Genomic DNA, 24,135 nt, shown 5'->3' on the forward strand with positions numbered 1-24,135 from the left:
AAAACAGACAATTTCTGCCATGTTTGTGTGGTAATTTCTTGCACAGTCATTTAAAATTTCTAATACTAATAATTGTCTGGGGCAGATGCTCCAGAAGATAAGAATTTCTTTATTTGTAAAATAATGCATTGCTTTATTTTCAGTGCTCTGATATGTATTTTTCTGACTTTTTCTTGAAATATTATTTTATTCTTGGGATATTACAACAGTATTCTCAAAATCTTTTTTTTAACAAGAAAATTAAAAAACAACAACTAATTGTTGTTAGAGACACATGCATTTTATGATTACTTCTTATGATGCCATCATGACAAAGTGGCAATAAAGTGTTTAAATTTAGAAGTTAGATGCTCTTATATAAAAAACAAATTACCTGTGTCAGTTGGCCCAACAAAACCTGAAAGTGTTGATAGTGCCGATACAACCACTTTGGGGTTGCGCTGTAACTGACGGAAGTCCTTAAACATGAAGACAAGGTTTTTAGCAAACGCAATCTGCTGGAGTTCTGCTTCTTCGGCAGCCCGAGAGCCAGCAGCCATGGTCAAGACACCCATTTGTTGCAGGGCCTCAGCTGGTTCCTGGACACTGTCTTTGGACTTTTTGCTTGAGATCAGCAACACAAGCTGGGGCACATTTTCTTGAATGCGGCTTCCTTTCTCAGGTATAAGCATGTTGGTTCTTACAAAGTCAAGAGCGGCACCAATGTTGACCTCAGTTGACTGTTTAGGTTTAATTCGGGCAAGGGCAGAGATTAGGGATTCCTTTGAGCTGTGTGAGTTCAGGTCAATTTCAAGTCTTGGTGTGTTGGAAAACATAGTCACTCCAATTTGTACCTGATCAGGTCCAATTGGCATTGTGTCAATAAATTTTTTGATGAATTCACGAATTGCATTGACTAATGTGGGGCCCATGCTGCTGTCAATGAGAAATATTATGTCTCTTTTTGAAACAGGCAATTCTGAAATGAAAAAAGGCAAAGTAACATGTTACATTTGTTCCCAAGTGTAATGTTTATTATATACAGAGAAATCATCACTTTTCATATTATTGTCAATGATACAATTTTAGTTCCCATTTAAATGCTCTATAACTGAATAAACCAGTGTGTCTTCACAGCTTTTTCACAGCATTTGGTCTCTTTATGAGTATAACCCTTGGCTCTGGGATTTTCTTTAAATGAAATTGTAGTTAAATGAATATTGCTTTTTTAAAAGGTTGTGTTAATAACAAAAATGTCAACTTTTCTTATCTGCATAAAACATTTGCATGGGTATAACTGACTGCAACTGTATATTTAATACAACTTCTCCAACCTGATTGGCTTACAACCATTTATGTAGATGTTTTTTTACAATTTTTTTTTTTCAGCTTTTGATCACTGCAAATGTAATCTGCATTTGTACTGAGAGTACTAAGGCTACATAACAATGAGGGAATACATGCTTTTTAAGAAATCACTAGACATAAAATCATTGATAACACTTTAAAATACAGAAATTTGTATTAATTAACAATATTTCCTACATTACTAAGTATTACCCAAACCCAGAAAAGTATTGTTATGAGTTACATAGTTTACATAGTGAGGATTCAGTACAAAAATTACACTCATCGGTATTCAGATTTCTGTACAAACTTTAGACTTTGACTGACATAAAAAAAACCCAACACACGACCTTTGGTCATCTGAGAGACCCCTAATCACTCATATAGACATTTACATTTTGGACATTGAGGTACTAGAATAGGCTGAGGTATATTAGCTAGTGACTCTCCATGAGGAAGCAAGGTTTATCTATTTAGAATGAATGCCGATGTGATCAGAACTTAATCAGTAGTTATTGTAAAATAGCCACAGTTAGCTAGTACATATAAATTTATGACTTACAGAAGTGGGTTCTTCCAGCAACAGGTGTATTTATATTGGGATCACATGACCATTTAATTGCACACAGCTGACATGCTGAACATGCAACTAATTATGTGACATCTGATTGCAACTTATTTAGGGGTTTCAGAGCATAAGTATAAAATGTGGAAAGGTTCAGGGTGGGTGAGGGGTATAGTACTCAACATGGGAAGGGAGATCCATTCTGTCATAATATTGTGTTATAGCACTTTATTTTCAGACTACTGGACTTATAATTTTTTTTTAAATTATGTTAAATTGTTTAATTAGTTGTGTTAGTAATAATTTTAAAGGATTGACAATAATGTTTTTCAATTAAAATGATTGAAGGCTTTCACTTGCAATCACAATCTCTTATTTAGAAATTCCACAAAGGAGTCAAAAGTGGCATCAAATAGTCAACTGAAAAATAAATTTGGAATCTTTGTATAGCATTCACAGTGATTGTGACCATATTTTGCTAGTGTGCTCCAGCAGCCTTTGAAGGTGGTGAAATTATAGCATGTGAATTTTGTTTTTACTTTTTATTAATGAATGTAACTTTTTTTTAGTTATCACAAAGTTTGACATCTGTTTAAAATGAATGGCTGTAGATGATGATGATGATAATGATTATTATTGTTATTGTTAATTATACAGATGTGTGAAAAAAAGTACACCCCCTGGAAATTGTTGACTTTTCTGACATAGTTGGACAAGCAAACATTTGATCATCTTTGAAACAGTGCCTATTAAATAAGTTGATATACTTGCACAAAACCACAAGGAAAAATAGCTTTTTCAATCATTTATTTAACAGAAATATCAATAGATATGATATTCTTCTATGGAAAAGTAAGTACACCCTTGGCCTGAGAAGCCACCTTTAGCAGAATTAACTTCTTGCATGCGTTTTACATAATTGTCCCGTCTCTGACATCGGCTTGCTGGAATTTTGACAACATTTCCATGCAATATTTTTTCAGTTGCAAGATGTTTGAGGGTTTTCAAATCCCCCCTGACCCTGACCCCCACAACATTTCATTGGGATTCAAATCTGGGCTTTAACTAGGCCATTCCGTAATCCTCCATTTCTTCTTTTAGAGCCATTCCTTGGTGGATTTGCTAGTGTGCTTAGGATCCCGGTGAAAGGTCTGCTTTCATTTCAACTTTCAGACAGATGGCCTCACATGATCTTCAAGTACTCTCTGATATTATGCAGAATTAATAGCTGAAACAATGAATGCAGGCTGTCCAGTCCTTGAGGCAGTGAAGCAACCCCAAACCATAACATTTCCACCACTGTGCTTCACAGTTGGTATGAGGTGCTTCTCCTGAAAAGCCATCAATGGTCTGTGCCAACCATGTCTGCTATTACTGTGGTCAAACAACATTTGATTCGTCTGTCCAGAGCACATTATTCCAAAGGCCTGGTCTTTGCCTATATGCTCATTAGCAAACTATAGTCTTTCTTTAATGTTGTTTTTAGACAGCAAAGGCTTTTTCCTGCCACATCTCCCATGCAGGTCAAATTTGTGAATTCTCTTTCTGATTGTAGAAGCATGCACTTTGACACTGACAGTTGCAAGACTTACTAGCAGATCCTGTGATGAAATTTTGGGGTACTTGAAGACTTCTTTTTGCATCAGACAGTCCACTTTTGGGCTGAAATTGCTGGGACGGGCGGCCAGTGCTGGATAAATAGGCAGCCGTTTGAAATCTGCGCCACTTGTAGATGATTTTCCTTACAGTGGAATGATGTATTAAAAATAATTTGGAGATCTTTTTAAATCCCTTCCAAGACTCATAGGCATCCACAACCTTTTTTGAAGGCCTTACAGAACTCTTTAGATCTTGGCATGATGACACCACACACCTCAATAGCAAACGGAACACCAGACACTGGATGTGAGAGGTTTAAATAACACCTCCACTCCCTAAGCAGGTTCTAATCACTGGCACACAATCTTGAACACCTGATTCTATTTTATGGATTTGAAGGTATGGATTTGAAAATAAATGTCTGGGTGTACTTACTTTTTCCATGTGACTGATCTGTTTTTGTTCATTTAAATTGTGAAAATTACTACAATATGTCATTTATATGTCATTTGATAGAGTGCATCACCTTTATTAATAGTCACTGTTTCAAAGATGTTTGCTTGTCCAAATGTCAAATAAGCCAACAATTTCCATGGGGTGTACTTATTTTTTTCACATGACTGTACATTGTTGTTGTAAAATAATTCCCAAAATATGAGATTAATTGTTGACATTATTTGTTCTAATTGGAATCCCTTTAGAATAATTACATACCTGTGATCTCTAACACAATGTTGCGTTGGGCCACCCCATTAATAAATGGAAGTAGCTGAACACCCAAAGTTGCCCCTGTTCTGACATCGGGGGCCGAAAAAACAAAGCTTCTGTCGGTTGCGATAGCCTGCAGCTGGGCGCTAGCTGAATCACCCATTGCAACACCAAAGATAAACACGTTGGCCTGCTTTAGTGCCCTCTCACCCTCACTGACATCATCAGTGGACTGCCCAGCACTGACAATTACCAAGGCCTGGGGCACTCCCTCCTCTGCCCTTCCTCCTGCCTCTGGGCCCAATAGCCTCTCATTCACCAACTCCAAGGCTGCCCCAAGATTAGAATCATATCCACCGGAGAATTTAAGATTTTGCACAATATTCAGCATGGCCCCTTTGTTGTAATTGTCACTGAGATCAAATTGTACCACTGGGTCAGCACCATACAGCACCAGGGCTACTCGGATCATATCCCTGCCCACATCAAGCCCTTCGATCACTGTGAGAGCCAAATCACGGATGATAGGGAAGTTGGCAGCTCCAATGTTCTCTGATCCATCAATTAAGAGTACAAGGTCAGTTGATTCTTGGGCTTTGAAAGAAGACAATAACACAAAGAAAAAAAGAACAATGCAAAATGTGGGGGTTAAAATGGAAGAGAGGAAGAAAAGATAAAGTGCAGGCACATGACTAAATGTCTAGATTTAGTCATGGATATTACATTACAAAGCATTGCAAAAACACACCATGCTGCATGTGGACTGAATCAATGAAGACAATAATTCATGACTTATTTTTTGACAATGGCCAATTATAACAAATTATATTGTTTAGCTGGATAGTGTTTTTTTGTTGTTGTTGTTTTTTTTTATCACAATCACAAGCAGGAATTCCATAACAAATCTTTTGTCATTACTGAACCTAAGATTATGGACAATTTTGTGGTTGTAGAGGTTGAGGTTATTGTACAAGAGCAGTGGACGAGAGCAAAGCCAAGGCAAATATCCATTCAGTTACCTGCTTCTATAGACAGGTTAACAATAGCAAAATTTGTTTTCCCGTTTATTATTTTAACTGAGTTTGAAATAATGGAATCTAAATTACATGATGGTTTTTGACATATTTGGTTTATTTTTAGGCATATCAGTGTAGACTTTGATATATGTAGTATATAGACATCATTGGAACAAATTTAATGCATGTGATACTTGGTATTTAAAAAGTAAGTATGTGGAAGTATGTGCTAATTACAAGTAATTTGTATTACACACCATGCATGTTGGATATTCAAATACATATTAACTTATGTGGAAAAATACTGGGTCTCTACAGCAGTATTTAGTGCCATGAAACAACTGAAAACTTAATAGATAAGAATGTAGTACTTACAAGTAATAGCTGGTACATATTAGTTGGAACAGTAATTAATGTGAAAAAATACTGAGTATATGGTAGTAGTTGATAAGGACAACCACCATGGTAAGAACTACCAACTTGCTTCAGTAATTAAACAAATAGCAGTTAAAATGTGCATGTACAAACAGACCACACAAGTTTGTAGCTTCGTTGAATTATTTAACACTGACATTAAAGTAAATGGTTATTATAATGTCACATCAAAGTACAGATCTGGTAAATTTGCAGCAAATACAAAAAATACAGAAGACACAGATGTATCCTATTTGGTATGTGTTTGTGATTTGGGATATCTGTATATGTGTATGCACCGATGCACCGATGTATCGTCCAATAATCGGTATAATAGTTTTAAAAAATCCGACGATCAGGGCCGATTATATCCTGTCAATGAAAAGAGGGCGGGAAAACACATGGAATTCTTGCTGTGTAAAGATGACGTCTCTTGTGTGGAATGATGACAATACTGCAGTTTGTAAGCTCTGCACTGCTAAAAATTTTTACACCAGATGCTGCAGCAGTGAAGCAGGAGTTTCAGCGTCAAGTCTATTTATTTATTTATTTATTTTTGCCGTGCTGCTCTCGCTGAATTAAAGGGCCAGTACACCGTTGAAAGATTTAAATATGAAGATGGGTTGACAAAAAAGTAGTATATATTGCAAAGAAAAATATATTTGTAGAGTAGTATATTTCATATCCAGTTAATGTTAATATGAGTTAATATCATCAAAAAACGTTTATATTATATATTACCAGTTTGATGTTCAGTGATGAAGTAGAAATGCTTTTGTTTGTGGTGAGTGAACATGAACCTAACAGGTGTTTTTTAGAATTCAGTCAATGTTAATATGAATTAATAACATTCAATAAGTTAAGAAATTTTACTTTAATCTTTAGAATTTAGTTAATGTGTTAATGGTTAATTGGAGTAATGTGTTTTCTGTTTATGAGACCAGTTACTGTGAAACAACTTGTTGAAATGGAGACAATAAAGTTTTTAATTGTATTTCTATCAGAATTGTGGAATTAATTATTAATAATTTATAGGAAGGCATAAAAGCCAGAACTATTGTTATCGGTAATGGCTGAGTGTCACGATCTCGCCAGCAGAGGGTGCTGCGGCGATGACGTGCACGAGTGGCTGGAGAGCGCGTACACGTGCTTGAAGTGTGCATGGACACTAAGACTGTGTTTACAATGGACATGTGCACTTGTTCTGGTTCCTGTTATGTCCCCACCCGGTTCAGTTATTGGCAGAGGTGCGAGGGTGTGTTTTGAAGTGTTGCCAGCTGTCAGCAATTAAGATAATTGTGACTGGTTATTTAAACCCCTCACGTTGCTGTATTAGCGTGGAGTAATGACGGATTGAAGGAAAGACGGAATGTGTAATGGTGCCAGGCGGTAATGTGTAATGGTGCCAGGCGGTAATGTGTAATGGTGCCAGGCGGTAATGTGTAATGGTGCCAGGCGGTAATGTGTAATGGTGCCAGGCGGTAATATGTCCATGCTCTGTCTAGTTTCCTGTTCTAGTTTCATGCTCTAGTTAGAAGAGTGTTCATGCCGTAGTTAGAAGAGTGTTCATACCATAGTTAGAAGAGTGTTCATGCCTTAGTTAGAAGAGTGTTCATGCCATAGTTAGAAGAGTGTTCACGCCATAGTTAGAAGAGTGTTCATGCCATAGTTAGAAGAGTGTTCAGGCCATAGTTAGAAGAGTGTGCATGCCATAGTTAGAAGAGTGTTTAGGCCATAATTTAATGAGTGTTTAGGCCATAATTAAATGAGTGTTCGTGCCTTGGCTAATGAGTGTGCGTGCCTTGGCTAAACGAGTGTTTCCTGCCTTAAGTGTAAATAAAGACTTTACTCCTGTGCTTACTTCCTGCTTGAGTCTCATTTGTAACACTGAAATTTTGTATCGGGGTGTATATATATATATATATATATATATATATATATATATATATATATATATATATATATATATATATATATACACACACACACACAGCACTGGTTTTACTATTTACTATTTTACAGGTATGTGTTTGGGTAAAATTAACATGTTTGTTTGATTCTATAAACTACTGACAACATTTCTCCCAAAGTCCAAATAAAAATATTGTCATTTAGAGCATTTATTTGCAGAAAATGACAACTGGTCGAATAATGCAAAGAAAATACGTTCAGATTAATTTTTAAACAACACAATACTAATGTTTTAACTTCAGAAATCACCATCCACACCTTGATTGACCTGACTGTGTGGCATTGAGCATTGTCCTGCTGGAAAAACCAATCCTCAGAGTTGGGGAACATTATCAGAGCAGAAGGAAGCAGGTTTTCTTCCAGGACAACCTTGTACGTGGCTTGATTCATGCATCCTTCATAAAGACAAATCTGCCTGATTGCAGCACCTGCATGATGGATGATGAAGCACCTGCAGATCATCATCCATCCTCCACCATATGTCACAGTGGGTGCGAGACACTGTGGCTTGTAGGCCTCTCCAGGTCTCCATCTAACCATTAGATGATCAGGTGTTGGGCAAAGCTGAAAACTGGACTCATCAGAGAAGATGACCTTACTCCAGTCCTCTAGCTTTGTTGCCTCTAGGTCTGTAGCTTTGTTGTCCCCAATGTCTGCTGCGTGATCTTGTTCTTATGAACCGCTGTCTTTGAGATTTAAAGGATGGAAGCAACCCAATGCTCACTGTATCCCTCTAGTAAAGCCAGAATTGAACCCTTCTTTTTCTCGCTCAAAACTTTCCTTTTCAACTCTTCTGGCATGGTCAATGGTGTTTTTTTTAAATATTCCAATTACTTTAAAATATGATTTGTAAGTTCGTTCACAATGATGCTCAGAAATGGGATAAGTGACTTGAACCCCTGTTGTTTGCAGTACGAGAGGTCTAACAAGCCTCCACAGGTTCTCTCCATTCGAATTATTGTATGGGCTTGAGCCTCATGGTGTCTTAGTTGTTATTAGCAATAATTGAGTAGAGGGACCTTCTAACAGCAAAAATGAAATTTTGTACGTTCTGGACCTGAGAGCAAAACTCCACACCTAACATAGGAGAATTTGTGTCAAGCCCAAGAATGACAATCTCAAGTGTATGTCAGTGGTACTCGGCAAAGGGGATTTGCACCGGGAGATAAAGTACTTGTTTGACTAACCCACGTTGAGCTCTAAATTACTCACAAAGTTGCAAGGACCCTTTGAGGTCACGCGGTGAGTCAGGGAAGTCAACTATGAGGTCATTCAAACAGATAAAGGCAAAGCACTTCAATGATACCACCTCAATCTCCTGAAACCATGGAGAGAGGTGGTTACTGTGAACAGAGGTTCACTAAAGGGAGGAGCTGGGACCATTGGTAAATCTAAAAGATGCAGCCCAATTTACTCTGGTCCCCTGTGGAGACCACTTCTCACCATCCCAGAGAGCACAGGTTGTCAGGTTGCAAGGGGAATTCTGTGACCTTTTTTTGCCTCTACTTGGATGCATGGACTTCACAGAGTACCACATTGAGACTCCTTCAGGTGTGGCTGTATGCAGCCACCCATACCGGTTAATTGAACACAGAAAATGTGGTTTGGGATGAGCTTGAGTCCCACAATGATTGGAGCAGCCTGTTGGTCTTGGTGCCCAAGGCCGGTAGCTCGGTCCGTTTTTGTGTAGATGTAGAGGGCTTTGGGTGTCAGCTGCAGGCCACTCCCTGGCTGACTCCCCGGCCTGAGCCAAACATGTGTATGTGTATGTGGCAGCGGACTGTGGACGGAGCGGAGGCAGGTTGAACAGGCAGGTAATGCATGATGATTCTTACCTGTGTCTTGTTACCGCCAGACTATTATGTGTCTCTTTGTGCTTTCAGGGACAGCCGTAATGAGAGTGAAAATGTGGCATAGCTGGTGGCACCCGCTACACACAACCATATGCACACACGCCACAGAATATGAACTTGAACTGTGAACTTGGTGGAACAAAAGCCACAGATTAGTGACGGAATCCTTTTCTGTTGAATTGTCCTTTTTGTGTTTTGAGTTTTTGAAAGTGTGCTGAAGAGCACAGACTAAATAAATGTGAGCCTGGAGCTCTGTTAAAATTTTACCTGCCTCCCCAGTTTTCCTTTGCACCCTCACACGCTGGGGTTCTACACTCACATGATTGCTGCAGATTTGTCAGCTACACATTCATGCTGCGAATCTGCCAACCAAATTTGCTCTATTATCTATCTTCTGAAAATAACAAAATAGTAAAGTGAAAAGTGGTAATTGCCGAATACTCCCTGGAAGTTACCCTCACAGTCTTCACTTTCAGTCAAAAACCATGAAAATACTACTTACTTTATTGAATGTAGAACAACAAACCAGAATACACCTGTGTCTTTTATTGATTTATTTGTTTGTGTTTGCTGCATAGTTACCAGATAAATCAATAACCATTTTCTTTAATGTGAATGTTAAATAATTATATGAGGTTACTGATATTGACATGTCTTGTTATTTGTGTAATTACTGAAGCAGGCTGGTAGTACGGTACTTACCTCTATGAGGTTAGGTCTTAGCAGTAATGCGCATGTCCATTGTGACTGAATGAAAGTTTTATGTAACCATAAAAAGTTACACTGAAATATGGGTTCTGGGCTGTAACCATACCCAAAAAACCTATTGAGTCCAATATGAACATATAAATATGACACTATTAATTAATGAATAGCATTGTCTATTTAAAGTCAATGATTTTTTTTGCAACTGAGACAGCATTTTTAAGTTAATTTAATTAATTTAAGCGATCAAAATAGATTAAAAGCATGATAAAAAAAAAGTCTACAACCCATGCACACATTACATTTTCATGACCTCCATTTAGTAGCTTGTGGCTTAATTATCTTGTGCATATGAATAACTGTCATGTATGATATACAAATGCAAAATAATAGAATATGCTGGATCAAGAGCCAAATAAAGAGGGTGGAAACCATTTTGTCAGATTAAACCAAATTTTCAGTAATTAGAGTGATAATTACAATTGTTTTATTCATGCAACAATATGTTGGTTTACATTCTATTCTAATAGTTCTGAAAGGGAGGACAGCATTCATTCTAGCTCCATTCCTGTATTTTGGCTGATGTGTTTAGTGAGTCTAAGGCCTCTGAGCTGGTAACTCAAAACCAAGATGCTTCAGTGGTAATAGAAGGCACATCAGACCTTTCAGTGGCCCTCAAGAATCATTTCATCCTTCATCACCCTGTCTCTTAATTTTTTTTCATTGTAGAAGTTGATGTATATGAGAATGGCATAAAGGTGAGCCACTCTCAGCGCCACGGACAATCCTTCAGAACTACATCCATGCACATTCTACTCCAGAAAGCTAAGCTCAGCAAAAAGAGACTATTATGTAGGAAACAGAGACTTCCTTGCATTTAATATTTCTAATTTCTAATCCTGACTAATGATGGAAACATTGAATTTCCCATGTGTCACAACTCAACATAAGCCTGGTTTATACTGCTGTGATAACACATAGTGTCTTTCTTGTGCTGCAGAGAGGGAAATTGTGGGTACACAGAGACGTGCTAGCACTCAGCCTGCCCATGAGCTAACTACATTGTGCAGACCCGGATTGCTATGTGTCAGGTGAATGCTGATTGTTTTGTGGAGAGTGCGTGTGTCTAATTCGGTAAACTGTGCTGTCCCCACTGCCCCCTAGAGGACACACTCATGTTATCATTTGTATCATTCAGATTACGTCCTCATTAACCGGGATAGATCTGAAAACTAAATTTTAATTTTAAAACACTCTCTGTCAACACTGGCATTTTCAAACGTTTTCCAATAATTGCTCATCCACGCTGAAATGTCTGAAAACGCTTACATCCCTATACTGTGCACGCATAAAAACGTAAGAATGGAGTCACAAACTTCTCCTGAGTCTCAAGTATTACATCTAATATATTTTCAATAAATTGCTGCATGAAATATGTGGAAATTTTGCAAGTTTGACTCCCACTCTCAGTAGCTTGGCTTATAAAATAGCACTTGTTTCAGCACATATTTTGCATTTTTTTTTAAATACTGTGTGTACTAATAGTTATTTGTAAGCAGAACTTAATGAAGCAATAAGATAAATCAAGTGCATAAAATTGTAGGTAATTGTAACGTGTAGGCTATTTTATTGTTTTGAATTTAAAATTTTAGGTTGGTGAAATGTTAACATAATATAATAACATAATATTGAACATTCATCTGGTGTGCTTAGACATGGCTTGTTTATACCAATTTCCATCCCTCATGGATGAGGTTGGACAAATCTAAAAAAAATAAAATAAAATAAAATAAATGCTGTCAGGATATTAATAGCATTCTCAGTCAATTTTTGCATTTTCACTTTCTCTGTTGCATGATATTTATTTCACCTTTATGTTTCACAAAATCATGAAAAGATCTAAAACATTGAAAGGGGTCAATCATGGTCTGTGTATGCAGCAGGTGACCTCATTGATTGGCATATTCGCATTTTTTAAAAAAGATTTCTTTTCGATCTCTCGATCTGTATATTAGCCTTTCATGTTCACATTTTCCTAAGTAATGTAGACTAATACACCATTATAAATATTGTATACAGTCTATGCAACTGCACTCAAAAATGATTTTTTTTTCTTGTTCAGTTTAATTAATTAGAATGAGCTAAAGTAACACAATTTTTGAACATTTTGTCAAAACCTAATTTCATTGTGTTCAATCCACCTAATATATTTTAACCTGAAGTTTAATTAATTAATTTGTTTTAAAACTACATGAATCATTCTTGTTACATAACTAACTGGGCAGTGGATCTGTAGTTCCCAGAATGCTTTGCAAGGGACTGCATTAGGAAAGTAAATTTAGGAATTGACTGTTATTTTATGCGTTTTTTCAGTAAAGGGAAAGACATGTTACCGTTTAATGTTCAGTTATGTTGGACATATGAAGGAGTTTCTGTAATGTGTTTGAATTTTGTGGTTACCATTGTGCTGAACAGTGGTGCTTATGCTTAGGCTGTGGGTACTCAGTGATCTACACTAATGTCAGTACTGACAACAGTCTTTTCTTATTTGTTCATTATATACATTGTGTATAATGATAAATGAAACTGCTTGTTTAAACATAAGCAAATTAATTTAACCTCAGTAAATTAATGCAAAAAATTAAGTTGGACCAATATAAGAAAATTTTGGTTGACAAATGTAATAAAGTTAATTAAACATACTAGAGTAAATTAATTTGACCTAAACCAACTAAATTGTGTTGACCCAACTAAATTGATTTATTTTGAATGAACTAAGTTAAATTGTGTGTTAAAAATTTCTTCAATTAAGTAAGAGTAATGAATACATTTTTTAAATTTGATCATCTTCATTCTGTATTCAGTCACACCATGCAGACTCATGTTACAGAATTCAGTCATAACATTACCAGTCATGATGCTTTCTTTCATCTTTACAAACCCAGTGATACCAAGGCAAATTAATTCAGTTTCTAAGGATGCACCGATCACACTTTAATCCTCTTAATAACCCTGCCTGTATACTTGAGTTTATCTTGTTTGAACTTGTGTCAAACATCACGTGTAATAGTATCAGGCTTTATTCCCTTAACACAGTGATAATATCTTTGTGCTTTCTGTGTCAGTTACAGTTTCTCCTGTCAGCAATAAAACATTATGATTCACACTTTTTCACACCTGCCAGTTTTTGGGTTTCTAAATTAAAAACTTCTAATTAATTGTAGTGTACCCTACCATAATCAAAAAGCTCAGAAACTTTTTTAAATTGTTATTCAGATGGTGGAAAAAAACTGATCTATATGTCAAGCAGCAGCATGAGCAATGCACTAGCCAGCAAGACACAATTTATGTGCCAATTTGATGACAGAAAGGCATTGTATATCTTGACATTCACTCTCAATGGTACACCGCAGCACCCCTGACTATCAGGATTCCTTTAATTGCAACTGCAGCTGCAAGTTAAATATCCATTGTTTAAGGGCTATATCATAACGGATCAGCACATAACCTGGTAATTTCTTTAAACTGTTCAATAAAATCTTAATTTTTAATTTTTGATCATTTAACTGATACCTTTGGAAAGATGAAAGAAGGTTCATCACTGTATTCAGCTGTAGAAGACCATTTCCACAGTTACAACACAATATGCTTTTACCATACACACATACAGAATAAGACATTGAGCTCAGAAGACAAAAGCTGTGGTGGGTAGCCATTACCAGTATATTGATTTTGTAAGGTTTTATTGTATTGATTTGAATATGGACTTGTATATGTCCTATAAGGATTTTTTTCCTGTGGTAGAAAGTGAATAGTTAGATGGACTGAGAAACATTAGAAAAGAAAGAGACAAGACAGTTAACAAATAAAAAATAGGAAGATAGTTGAGACCCTAATCCTAGCTTTTTTATTAGACCAAAACACCAAAAAGCCAAAGAACGCATGGCCATAAAACGGTACTGCAATCAAAATACAGATAAAATACCATTAATGTAAAATTTAAATAAACAGGAAATCTAAACTATTAAAAATTTATTATTATCATGCAAAAAATGTGTGATTTACATCTTGAGTGAAAAAAATGAGGCTAACAGTGCAGGGGAAAGGCTACTTGCATGTTTTTTCAAAAGTCAGTATTAATAACTTCCTGAGTTATTAATAACTTCACTGTCAAAGAACATAACACTGTTAAAATATAGCAGAAAACGTATCCTTTTTCTTTCATTTGCATCTCTATTATATTTATTTGATTATTAGTAAGTCATCACCACTGTCCTTCAGTTTCAAACAACTGCACCATCACATTTCAAGCCCATCAATCAATCTTCCTCAAAACCCTGATCTGCAATATGTGGGTAGACTTACCATCTTGAGCATTAAGGTTTGGGAGGATGCCCAAAAACAGGACTCCCATAAGGGTGCACAGCAACAACCAATTTGTCCCCATTCTCCACACAAACACCAAAAGCACACCTGAAATAGGGAAGACTGTTATTTAGATTTAATGTCAACATTACAATCAAATTACTATCAAATAAATAAAGGGTTAATTAACAAGGATTGCTGGGAAACGCTCATACATTTTTGTACCAACAATTTTAGTAAATTATTCAAACACTAACTTTACAATGCATGTAACAAGCAACAGTTACTACAAAAATAACAGTGCACACTGACATATATTGTTTCACTGAACAGTGCTGCAGATTTTCCATTCAGTATGAGTGAGCAGTAGGTTCCTCTCAACAATTAAAACATTTAGTAGAAAAAGAATCTCATTACCTTCAGAATTAACATTATTATTGTACCACCTAGGCTGTATTCCAAGTGTCCTTAGAAAGTTTGCATTATCATAAAGAGAGAAACTCCAGCTCCAACTTTTACATTTTGAAAATGTCAATGAGCACAAATTCATGTTTGTCTTTCATAAAATGGATCATAAAGGGCAGTGGGGTATTTCATCCTGCTGTTTGCCTCTATAAGGCATTATCATGTCATCATGACCGCCCTTTTGTATTTAGAGTACAGAAGTGCTTGTAACACGTTTGCAACATTATACTCATGAGTTTTTTTAAGGGTGAAGGTCCCAACAATAGAAAGAGCTGTTGGAGCAAATCCTAAAACATTTGCTTAGCTATATTTTCTCTGACCACTACTACTGAACAATTCCTTGGCGTTTCATACAGAGTAGTAGCAAATGATCTGCTTGGGCAGCTCAGTTTTTGAGTTGAAACCAATGAGAGGATTAGTGATTAACATAGAGAAATACTGTTGCAAGATGTGGTTTTAGCAGAGGGTGTAACGAGGGATGGAATTTGAGGTGCAAAGGTGAGGGGAATTAGTGAGGGGTTTCACCTGTGCATAATCATTCCTGTTTTATATAGCTCATGCCCTTTCTTCCCTGCATGTGTGTACGTGCATGGTCAGGTTTATTTCCGTAAAGCTGGTTTGTGACAATGTCCATTGTTAAAAGGGCTAAAATTGAATTTAAGTGAATTGAGAGTATCCACGAAAGCTGAAACGGAAAAGTTTACCTTGCAGAATTTTTTTGTTTTCAATTTGGTTGTTATGAAAATAAAAGGCTGAAAGGCTTAAAGCATGCCTCGGTCCCCTGTGTTTTCCTTGCACCCTCACGAGCTGCCAAACTTGTGCCAAAACCCAGAAGCTTGGGTAATGAAGAAACACTGCTACCTTGCAGCAGCAGCAACATCATACTCGCTTCAACCTGCAGAAAAACAAGCAGACACTCCATTTTCAGGTGGTGTCCAACCAGGCTGTGGATTGAACCAGGGCATTCCAGCCAGCATTCCATACCCTAACACACATAACCCCAGCTGATGACACAGAATAGTTTCTGGAAGTGTTTAAAAAGATGCCGTCCATGTGCGGCTGGCCCAAGAGCGAGTGGGGGCTGTGCATCCAAGCCTGCTTAGAGGCAAAGCACAGCTAGCAGCCCACAATTTGCCAGCCACTAGTCAGCTATCAAGTGAGTGCAAGTCCAGTGCGAGTGTTTGAAAACATTTAACCTAAGCCTGTTATTTCTCTCCCTAACTTGTGTGTATTTTCTTCTTCTCGCTCTGTTCCCCAGGGGATCACCACTTGTCCCCCAAGAACCGGAGTAGGGCCTGAGGCAGGTCTCCTGGAGTTGCAGAGAGCTAGGGCATTTTTAGCGGGAAGGGGGGGTGACCCCAGATGGAGGTGGATCAGGATCTGATCCAGGATCTCAGGATCTCTGTTGCCCCACTTACCCCTGATAAGGAGTCAAAATACTGTGTACTGGTTAGTATCAAAGGGGGTATACATCAGTCATTGGTGGACTCGGGTTTTCCCAAACCATAGGACACCAATGCCCGATTCAATGCACAGCACTGGATACACACTGGGAGTTGAAGGTGTATTCATGGGGATGTGAACATTTATCCCTTTATGCCATTAACAATTCAAAATAAGCGACAAACACATAGAGTAAAGGTGGTGGTTAGTTTGTAGGTTTTGATGTCTAGTATATTTAGAGTGGGTGTCTTCAGGAAAGGAGTCAGTATTAATACACTATATGGCCAAAAGTTTGTGGACACATACCCATCACTACTATATGAAGGCCTTCCCCAAACTGGTGTCACAAAGTTGGGAGTACACAGTTGTATAGAATGTCTTTGTATGCTGTAGAATTTCCCTTCACCCGGAATAAGGGGCCCAAATCTGTCTGAGCACGACAATGCGCCTGTGACCAGAGCGAGGTCCCTGAAGACATGGTTTGCCAAAGTTGGAGTGGAAGAACTCGAGTGTCCTGCACAGAGCCTCAACCCCAGTAAACCTTTGGGATGAACTGGAATGCTGACTGCATGCCAAGCCTCCTCAGTAAATATCACTGTCTGACCTAACTAATGCTCTTCCAGCTAAATAGGCACATCAGCACAGCCATGTTACAAAATCTAATAGAAAGCCTTCCCAGATGGCAGGATGTTATTATAACAGAAAAGTGGGAACTACAACTGGAATGGGATATTCAAAATGTACATATGAGCATGATGGCCAGGTTCCATAAATTTCTGGTCTTATAGTGTTTGCATTTACAGGCCAGAGTGGGTTACCCTCCATTTTCTCATAACTGTCCCATATCATATTAATTTCACAACTTTTTAAAAGAGTGAATAGCTAGGTTTATATCAGGGTGACTGTGTTTTCAGAAATCTAGCTCTTGGATAAACAAGAGCCAAGTTGTTTCTATGTTTACCTGCATTGTTACACATTTTTATTTGTATTCTTTATTTTACATTTACTATCTTATTCTTGATGGCATTTACTGGCTTGCTATATTGACAATTGCACCTTTGATAAAAATCTCAATAATTCAAAAGCATAGAGACCTATAAATAATGTCACTTGGACCTAATGTGTTCTTGTTACGCTCCCGCCGGCAGATGGCACTGAGGTGTCGACATGCACGCGCGGCTTTAAAGAGCGCGCATGCACGAGACTTTTGTATATGGACACGCGACTTTGTTTGTTTTGGTTTTTCCCTTGTTTAAGCATTGGTTGATGTTCAAGGGTGTGTCTTGATTTACTCCAGGTGTCTGTGATTTAGTATTGATTGTGTTAGTTATTTAAACCCCTCGGGTTGCTGTGCACTTCGTGCAGTATTTGACTGAGTGTTTGAATGGTGAATGCGTTACGTGTGCTAAGCGGTCTTGTTTTCGTGTCCGGTTTCTGTTCCATGCCTCGTATCCAGTTTTCATGTTTAAAGCTTGATCATCTGTTCCTGTCTAGACCGTGTTTCCTTGTTTATTGATTTAAGTTTCAAATAAAGACGCTGATCTGCGATTGCTTCTGCCTCCAGTCCCGTGTCGTTACAGAATACTGCGCCTACCATGCGGAAGCAGCAGGTCAACATGAGCACCGCCGAAGCTGCCGAGTTTGAGGCGTGGTGTCGCTCGTTCTGGGAACAGAGTCGCCAAATAAACGAAGAACTTGCTCAGCTCCACCGCCTTCTGAAGCCGCTGTAGCAAGCCGGGCCACGTGCCAAGTTCCCCCGCCCCCGCTGCCAGAGAGCTATGCCGTGCTACGCGGACAGCCAAGCTACACGGATTCCTGGGGCTTCCCGCCGCCAGGGAACAACGCTGCGCTACGCAGGCAGCAGAGCTACCCGAACTCCTGGGGCTTCCCACTGCAGGGAACTACACCACGCTAGACAGGCAGCAGAGCTACCCGAACTACTGGGGCTTCCCGCTGTCGGGGGACTACACTGCACAATGCAGGCAGCAGGAGGTCACAGCCCCAGAGTCCCAGCCCGAGGCTAACATGGCGACCTTTGGGCCCCCGCCTGAGGTCAGATTGGCGGCCTCAGAGCTCCAACCCGAGACCCGCGGGGAGGTCTCAGCTGCTGAAGAAGCTGTTCCACTGCCCTGTCCTGCTGAGGAAGCTGTCCCGCTGCCCTGTCCTGTTGAGGAAACTATCCCGCTGCCCTGTCCTGCTGAGGAAGCTGTCCCACTGTCCAGCCCAGCCGAGGAAACTGTCCTGTTTTCCAGCCCCGCTGAGGGCATCGTCCAGCATTCCTGCCCTGCTGAGGGCGTCGTCCAGCATTCCTGAACCGCTGAGGGCATCGTCCAGCATTCCAGCCCCGCTGGAGACGTCGTCCAGCGTTCCAGTCCCGCTGGGGATGGCGCTCCGAGCTTCAGTCCCGCTGGGCGTGGTGCTCCGCCTGTCTGCTGCCCGGCGGAGGCCGCCCTGTTTTCCGATACAGCGAGAGACAGATCACACAAGGGCCCCGGACCACCTTTGGAGGGGGGTTCTGTTACGCTCCGGCCGGCAGATGGCACTGCGACGTCGACATGCACGCGTGGCTTTAGAGAGCGCACGTACACGAGACTTTTGTATATGGACACGCGACTTTGTTTGTTTTGGTTTTTCCCTTGTTTAAGCATTGGTTGATGTTCGACGGTGTGTCTTGATTTACTCCAGGTGTCTGTGATTTAGTATTGATTGTTAGTTATTTAAACCCCTCATGTTGCTGTGCACTTCGCGCAGTATTTACATTAACTGAGTGTTTGATTGGTGAATGCGTTACGTGTGCTAAGCGGCCTTGTAATCATGTCTGGTTTCTGTTCCATGCCTCGTATCCAGTTTTCATGTTTAAAGCTTGATCATCTGTTCCTGTCTAGACCGCGTTTCCTTGTTTATTGATTTAAGTTTCAAATAAAGATGCTGATCTGCGACTGCTTCTACCTCCAGTCCCGTGTTGTTACAGTTCTATATGTGGAAAGTTCAAACCTAAAATGTTCTATGGCTACAAATTATTTTACACATTTAAATAATATTTGAATCATAATTAGAATATGTCAATAAAACTGTATTGAGGTGGTTTGTGGAATATATGAATATATATATATATATATATATATATATATATATATATATATATATATATATATATATATATAATATAAAGGAATTACTCTCCGCAAAATGTTTGTGAAGCACTGCTTTCTAAGGTCATCTATCTCAACTGGGGGTTATATCCAGTGTTCCCAGAACCACATTTATACACATATAATGAAAAAATATTGCAATGAAATTTTCTCAAAAAAAGGTAAGTTTTCACACTTAAAATCTTTGTAAATTTAAACTAAGTATATTTTAAGTATTTAATTAACATGGCAGTAAATGAAGATGAGTTGACAAAGAATATATTGCACAGAAAAATTATTTGTTGAGTAGTATATTTCATATCCAGTAAATATATATATATATATATATATATATATATATATATATATATATATATATATATATAAGCTTATTATATATTACCAGTTTGATAAAGTAGAAATGCTTTTGTTTGTGGTGAGTGTGAGACTAACAGGAGGTTTTTTAGAATTCAGTCAATGTTAATATGAATTAATAACATTCAATAAATTAATAAATCTTACTTTAACCTTCAGAATTTAGTTAATGTGTTAATGTTAATTAGAGTAATGTGTTTTCTGTTTATGAGACCAGTTACTGTGAAACAACTTGTTGAAATAGACAGAATAAAGTTTTTAATTGCATTTCTTTCAGAATTGCGGAATTAATATTATTAATTTAAAAGAAGGCTTAAAAGGCAGAACTATCTGTATCGGCCGATATCACTCTGAATCGGCTGAGAAATTTAGTATCGGTGTATCTCTAGTAAAAATCATAAATTTATTTTAGTCATATTTATTGAATCAATAAATCATGTTTTTCATTGTGGCTAAAGCTTTTTTGATGTAAAATTGTGTCAATATTAGTTTTTTTAAATCCCTTAAAAACAGAGGTTCTCAACCTTTTGTAACTAAAGCCCCCCCCCTATTGGAGGAGACCAGGTATGATGATTAGCTATTTTATATATATATATATATATATATATATATATATATATATATATATATATATATATATATATATATATATATATATATATATATATATATATATAAACAGATCTACAAATAACTTTTATGACTTAATGATGAAGGGCGCGTCTCGTTATCCAGGACATTGTTAAACTCTGGCTCTCAGCCCCTCACTGAACACAGCAGATGCAGAGAGAGGTGTGAGTGCAGCGGGAAAGAAAGACCTCGCGCTTGCAGGACAGTACTGCCGACATTTGGAAAGTTGTTAAGGTTTGTCCAAAAAATCGCAAGATTTGTCGCTAGGCGCTTTTTTTGTTGTTGCTAAAGGAATCTGAAAAGTCGCTAAGTTGGCAACACGTCTGCACTGACAGCTAGATAAAGGGCAGGCTGAACTCCGCCTCTCCCCAGCAAAAAGTACAAAGGAAGAGGGAATGGTTATGGAATGGTTCAATTTATGCACATTCTATTTGAAGAGCAATAAAATACACATAGTACCCAAATGATGCCCTGTCTGTAGTGTTTTTTTTGTTTGTTTTTTTGTTTTACAATTTGCGCCCCCTTCCGAATTCTCCTCGACCCCCTGTTTGAGAACCACTGCCTTAAAACAACAATAATTAAAATGTATTAGGCATACCAGTAATGGAACTTGTAGCACCCCCAAATGGTATGGAAATTTGTTTTGAGACCAGAACTTTTGGGAGTTACCAAGTTGTAGGAAACAAAATCTATATAAATGATTAATGTATAAGTATTTGCATAATTTTCTAATTTTACAAATTTGGGTTCAATTTGACACTAATACAACCAGAAACAGTGTGTGTGCGCGCGCGCATCATGTGATCCCAATAAAAATACCTGTTTCTGGAATAACTCAGTCGGTCGGTGACTAAGAGTATAAGACTATAAAAGTATTTGATTTATTTATTTATTTATTTATTTATTTGTCAGTGAGGAGGCTTTTTTTTCTTTTTTTTTTAAAGATTTATAATAGTCTAATTCATAAGTTAATAATTTTCTGGGTTCTAAAATTATTATTTGCTATTAATTTCAATATAGTCTGTTTAATGCAGGAAAAATATTCAACAGTAAACTTCAAGCTTCCCAGTTGCTATCAAACTAAACAACACCTCCCCCTTCTGTCACAGTGAGCTGGAGTAATGAGGTTAGGCAAGGGTTCTGCTGCACTACAGGCTCTTTTGCATTGTCCTGCACAAATCACCATAGTTATAGAAAACTGTAGCTTATAACAGGTACACTTGTAACCCAGTAAACTGTAACTTAGTTATTATTCACAGAGCACTATCTGCATAACTCTGGCAATTAATTGTTAACATTGTCACCATATTGTCAACTTGGAACCTAACTATTGACATTGTCACACATTGTTATACGTGCTGTTTTGTAGTAATTTCTGTTACTTCTGTTTCTGTACACGGTTATAGAACAACTGTTGGTAAGAAAATTCCCACCACGATGAATAAATAAATGAAAGCAGGCAGGCTGGCATGAACATACAGATCCATAATCAAAAAATGAATGATATTCATGTATCTGAAACAGGTAAACAATTAGCAGTAGTAAAGAAAGCAACTAGTAAAGAAGTTGTCTTGTGTGAGTAAAATGTGATTATGATCCAATACTTCTTCTTCAAAAAAAAAATGTGCATAGACTAGTGGAGGAGAGATACATGAACATCTGTTTCTGTTTACCTTGGCTTTTTGCTTCCCTCTTAACTTTCCCAGGTTTCCTTGCATCTGGCTGAGGATATGGAAAAAAGTATCTCATGGCACTCTCTTTACTGCCCAGAGAACCAGCATACATAGCGCTAGGCATCATAAAGCCAAAGATTATCTCTACCTTCTAGCATCTAATTCACACCAGATGTAGATGTTTTATTTAACACTCAGCTTGGTCTTGCAAATAATAATAATAATAATAATAATAGTAATAATAATAATAATAGTAATAATAATAATAATAATAATAATAATAATAATTCAAGTACAAATATGTTGCAAGTGTTGCAAGAAAATCGCCTCACCCTTGGACAATAAGTGCATAGTGTGCTTTTACTCTTCAGCATTGATCTCACCCTACTCTGTACTGCTTCTTGCTGCACACAGAAATAGACTTTCTTTTACATGCTCTGTTTTTTTTTTCCCCCAGTAAGGTTAAGATTTGCTGTGAACAATGTCCATTTATTTCAACGAAGCACAACAAAAGTTTCATATATAGACACTAACACGAAGTGTGACCAAGTATTGTCTTTATGAATACAAATGAACTTACAATGTTAAAAAAAGTTTGGAAAAATTAACTTACACACATACTGTATGTGTACAATTTACCAAACACTCATTTAAGTACCTATATATCTTCAGTTTGATTTACTTGCTCCAGTGAACCATGCTTTATTCACCAAATGCAGTCATTTTTTACTTACCCTGGGTGATAAATGGTGTATTCTGCAGAGGATTTTCAAGATCTGCAAGGCACTCTAATATATTATCTTCCTGCTATGTCCCATCAGTGAGCTTGATGGATTATTAAATCCAAGGCAGTGATAAATGAATGGGTCCTAAGGAGTTACTGAGAGACACCAGTGCATGACACAGAGTTACTCATCAGGACATCCAGTTCTGTTCTCCAAAAGAGAAGTGGCACAGACTCCAACCCTGGGACAGGACACATTCACATAAAACTTGGAAAATCGCCATAGAATTCTTCTGTACCTCCCACTTTCTTCAGAGCGAAAGAGAAGGAAACAATCTTAAAGAGAAAAAAAAACAGTGAAGACTTACAAATGAGAAACAGACATTCTGGACTGTATGAGGAGAGTTATGTCACAGCCAAAATGCTCATGCTCAAAATGCTTATGTTAATTTAAATTCAATGTTGAGAAAGTTGTTTAAAGCCTGTAAGGCAACATGCAACATGACCAATAGATCTAAAATGCCAGGCTACATACAGCTGGCTGAGCTTGAAACACCATTCCATGTCTGATGCATTTTCCCAATGAAAGTTATCTGGATTCAGAGCAAGTCAGAACTTCAGAACTCCACAAGCATGTCAGCTAAAGCAGAGGTTCTCAACCTTATGTAACTAAAGCCCCCCAAGCCTCCGCTATCATGTGGCTATCCCCCCAACCCCCCCGGATCGGAGGAGACCAGGTATAATGATTCTATATAAAATCTATCTATATATAACCTAATCTATAATATAGACAGAACGTGGGGGTTTTCATTTATGCACATTCTATTTGAAAAGCAATAAAATACACTGAGTACCCAATGATGCCCGGTCTGTGTTTTGCGTCCCCCTTCCGATCTCTCAGCGCCCCCCTGGTTGAGAACCACTGAGCTAAAGCACTAGAAGCTCTATAAGCTGTTTAACTTGTGGTTATGACAAAGAAGCTCATTCTCCTGCTGAAGGCTTTATTAGCAGAGACTATGACCATCCAAAATAATTCCATTATTGAACAACACAGTCTGCCATCAGATCAATATGTCTATTAATATTGTTGACCAGGTGGTGAATAAATTAAAACAATCAGTTCATTAAACAAATCAACTTATATTAGGAGAGACACAGCTGATTATGTTTGT

General features: G+C 37.8%; 1 protein-coding gene across 1 annotated transcript in view; it reads right to left on the reverse strand.

Annotated features, from left to right (window-relative positions):
- LOC128609337 (collagen alpha-3(VI) chain) overlaps positions 1 to 23,211 on the reverse strand; it is a 34,595-nt gene extending 11,384 nt beyond the window's left edge. The window contains exons 1-4 of the mRNA XM_053627871.1: positions 22,974 to 23,211; positions 14,523 to 14,630; positions 4,205 to 4,792; positions 374 to 958 (exon numbers count right to left, since the gene is read on the reverse strand). Coding sequence (XP_053483846.1) covers positions 374 to 958; positions 4,205 to 4,792; positions 14,523 to 14,604 — 1,255 coding nt within the window. The 5' untranslated portion in view covers positions 14,605 to 14,630; positions 22,974 to 23,211. The remainder of the gene's footprint in view (positions 1 to 373; positions 959 to 4,204; positions 4,793 to 14,522; positions 14,631 to 22,973) is intronic.
- Positions 23,212 to 24,135: the final 924 nt, after the last annotated feature.

This window comes from Ictalurus furcatus, chromosome 6, assembly GCF_023375685.1.
Source record: "Ictalurus furcatus strain D&B chromosome 6, Billie_1.0, whole genome shotgun sequence".
Lineage (NCBI taxonomy): Eukaryota > Metazoa > Chordata > Actinopteri > Siluriformes > Ictaluridae > Ictalurus > Ictalurus furcatus.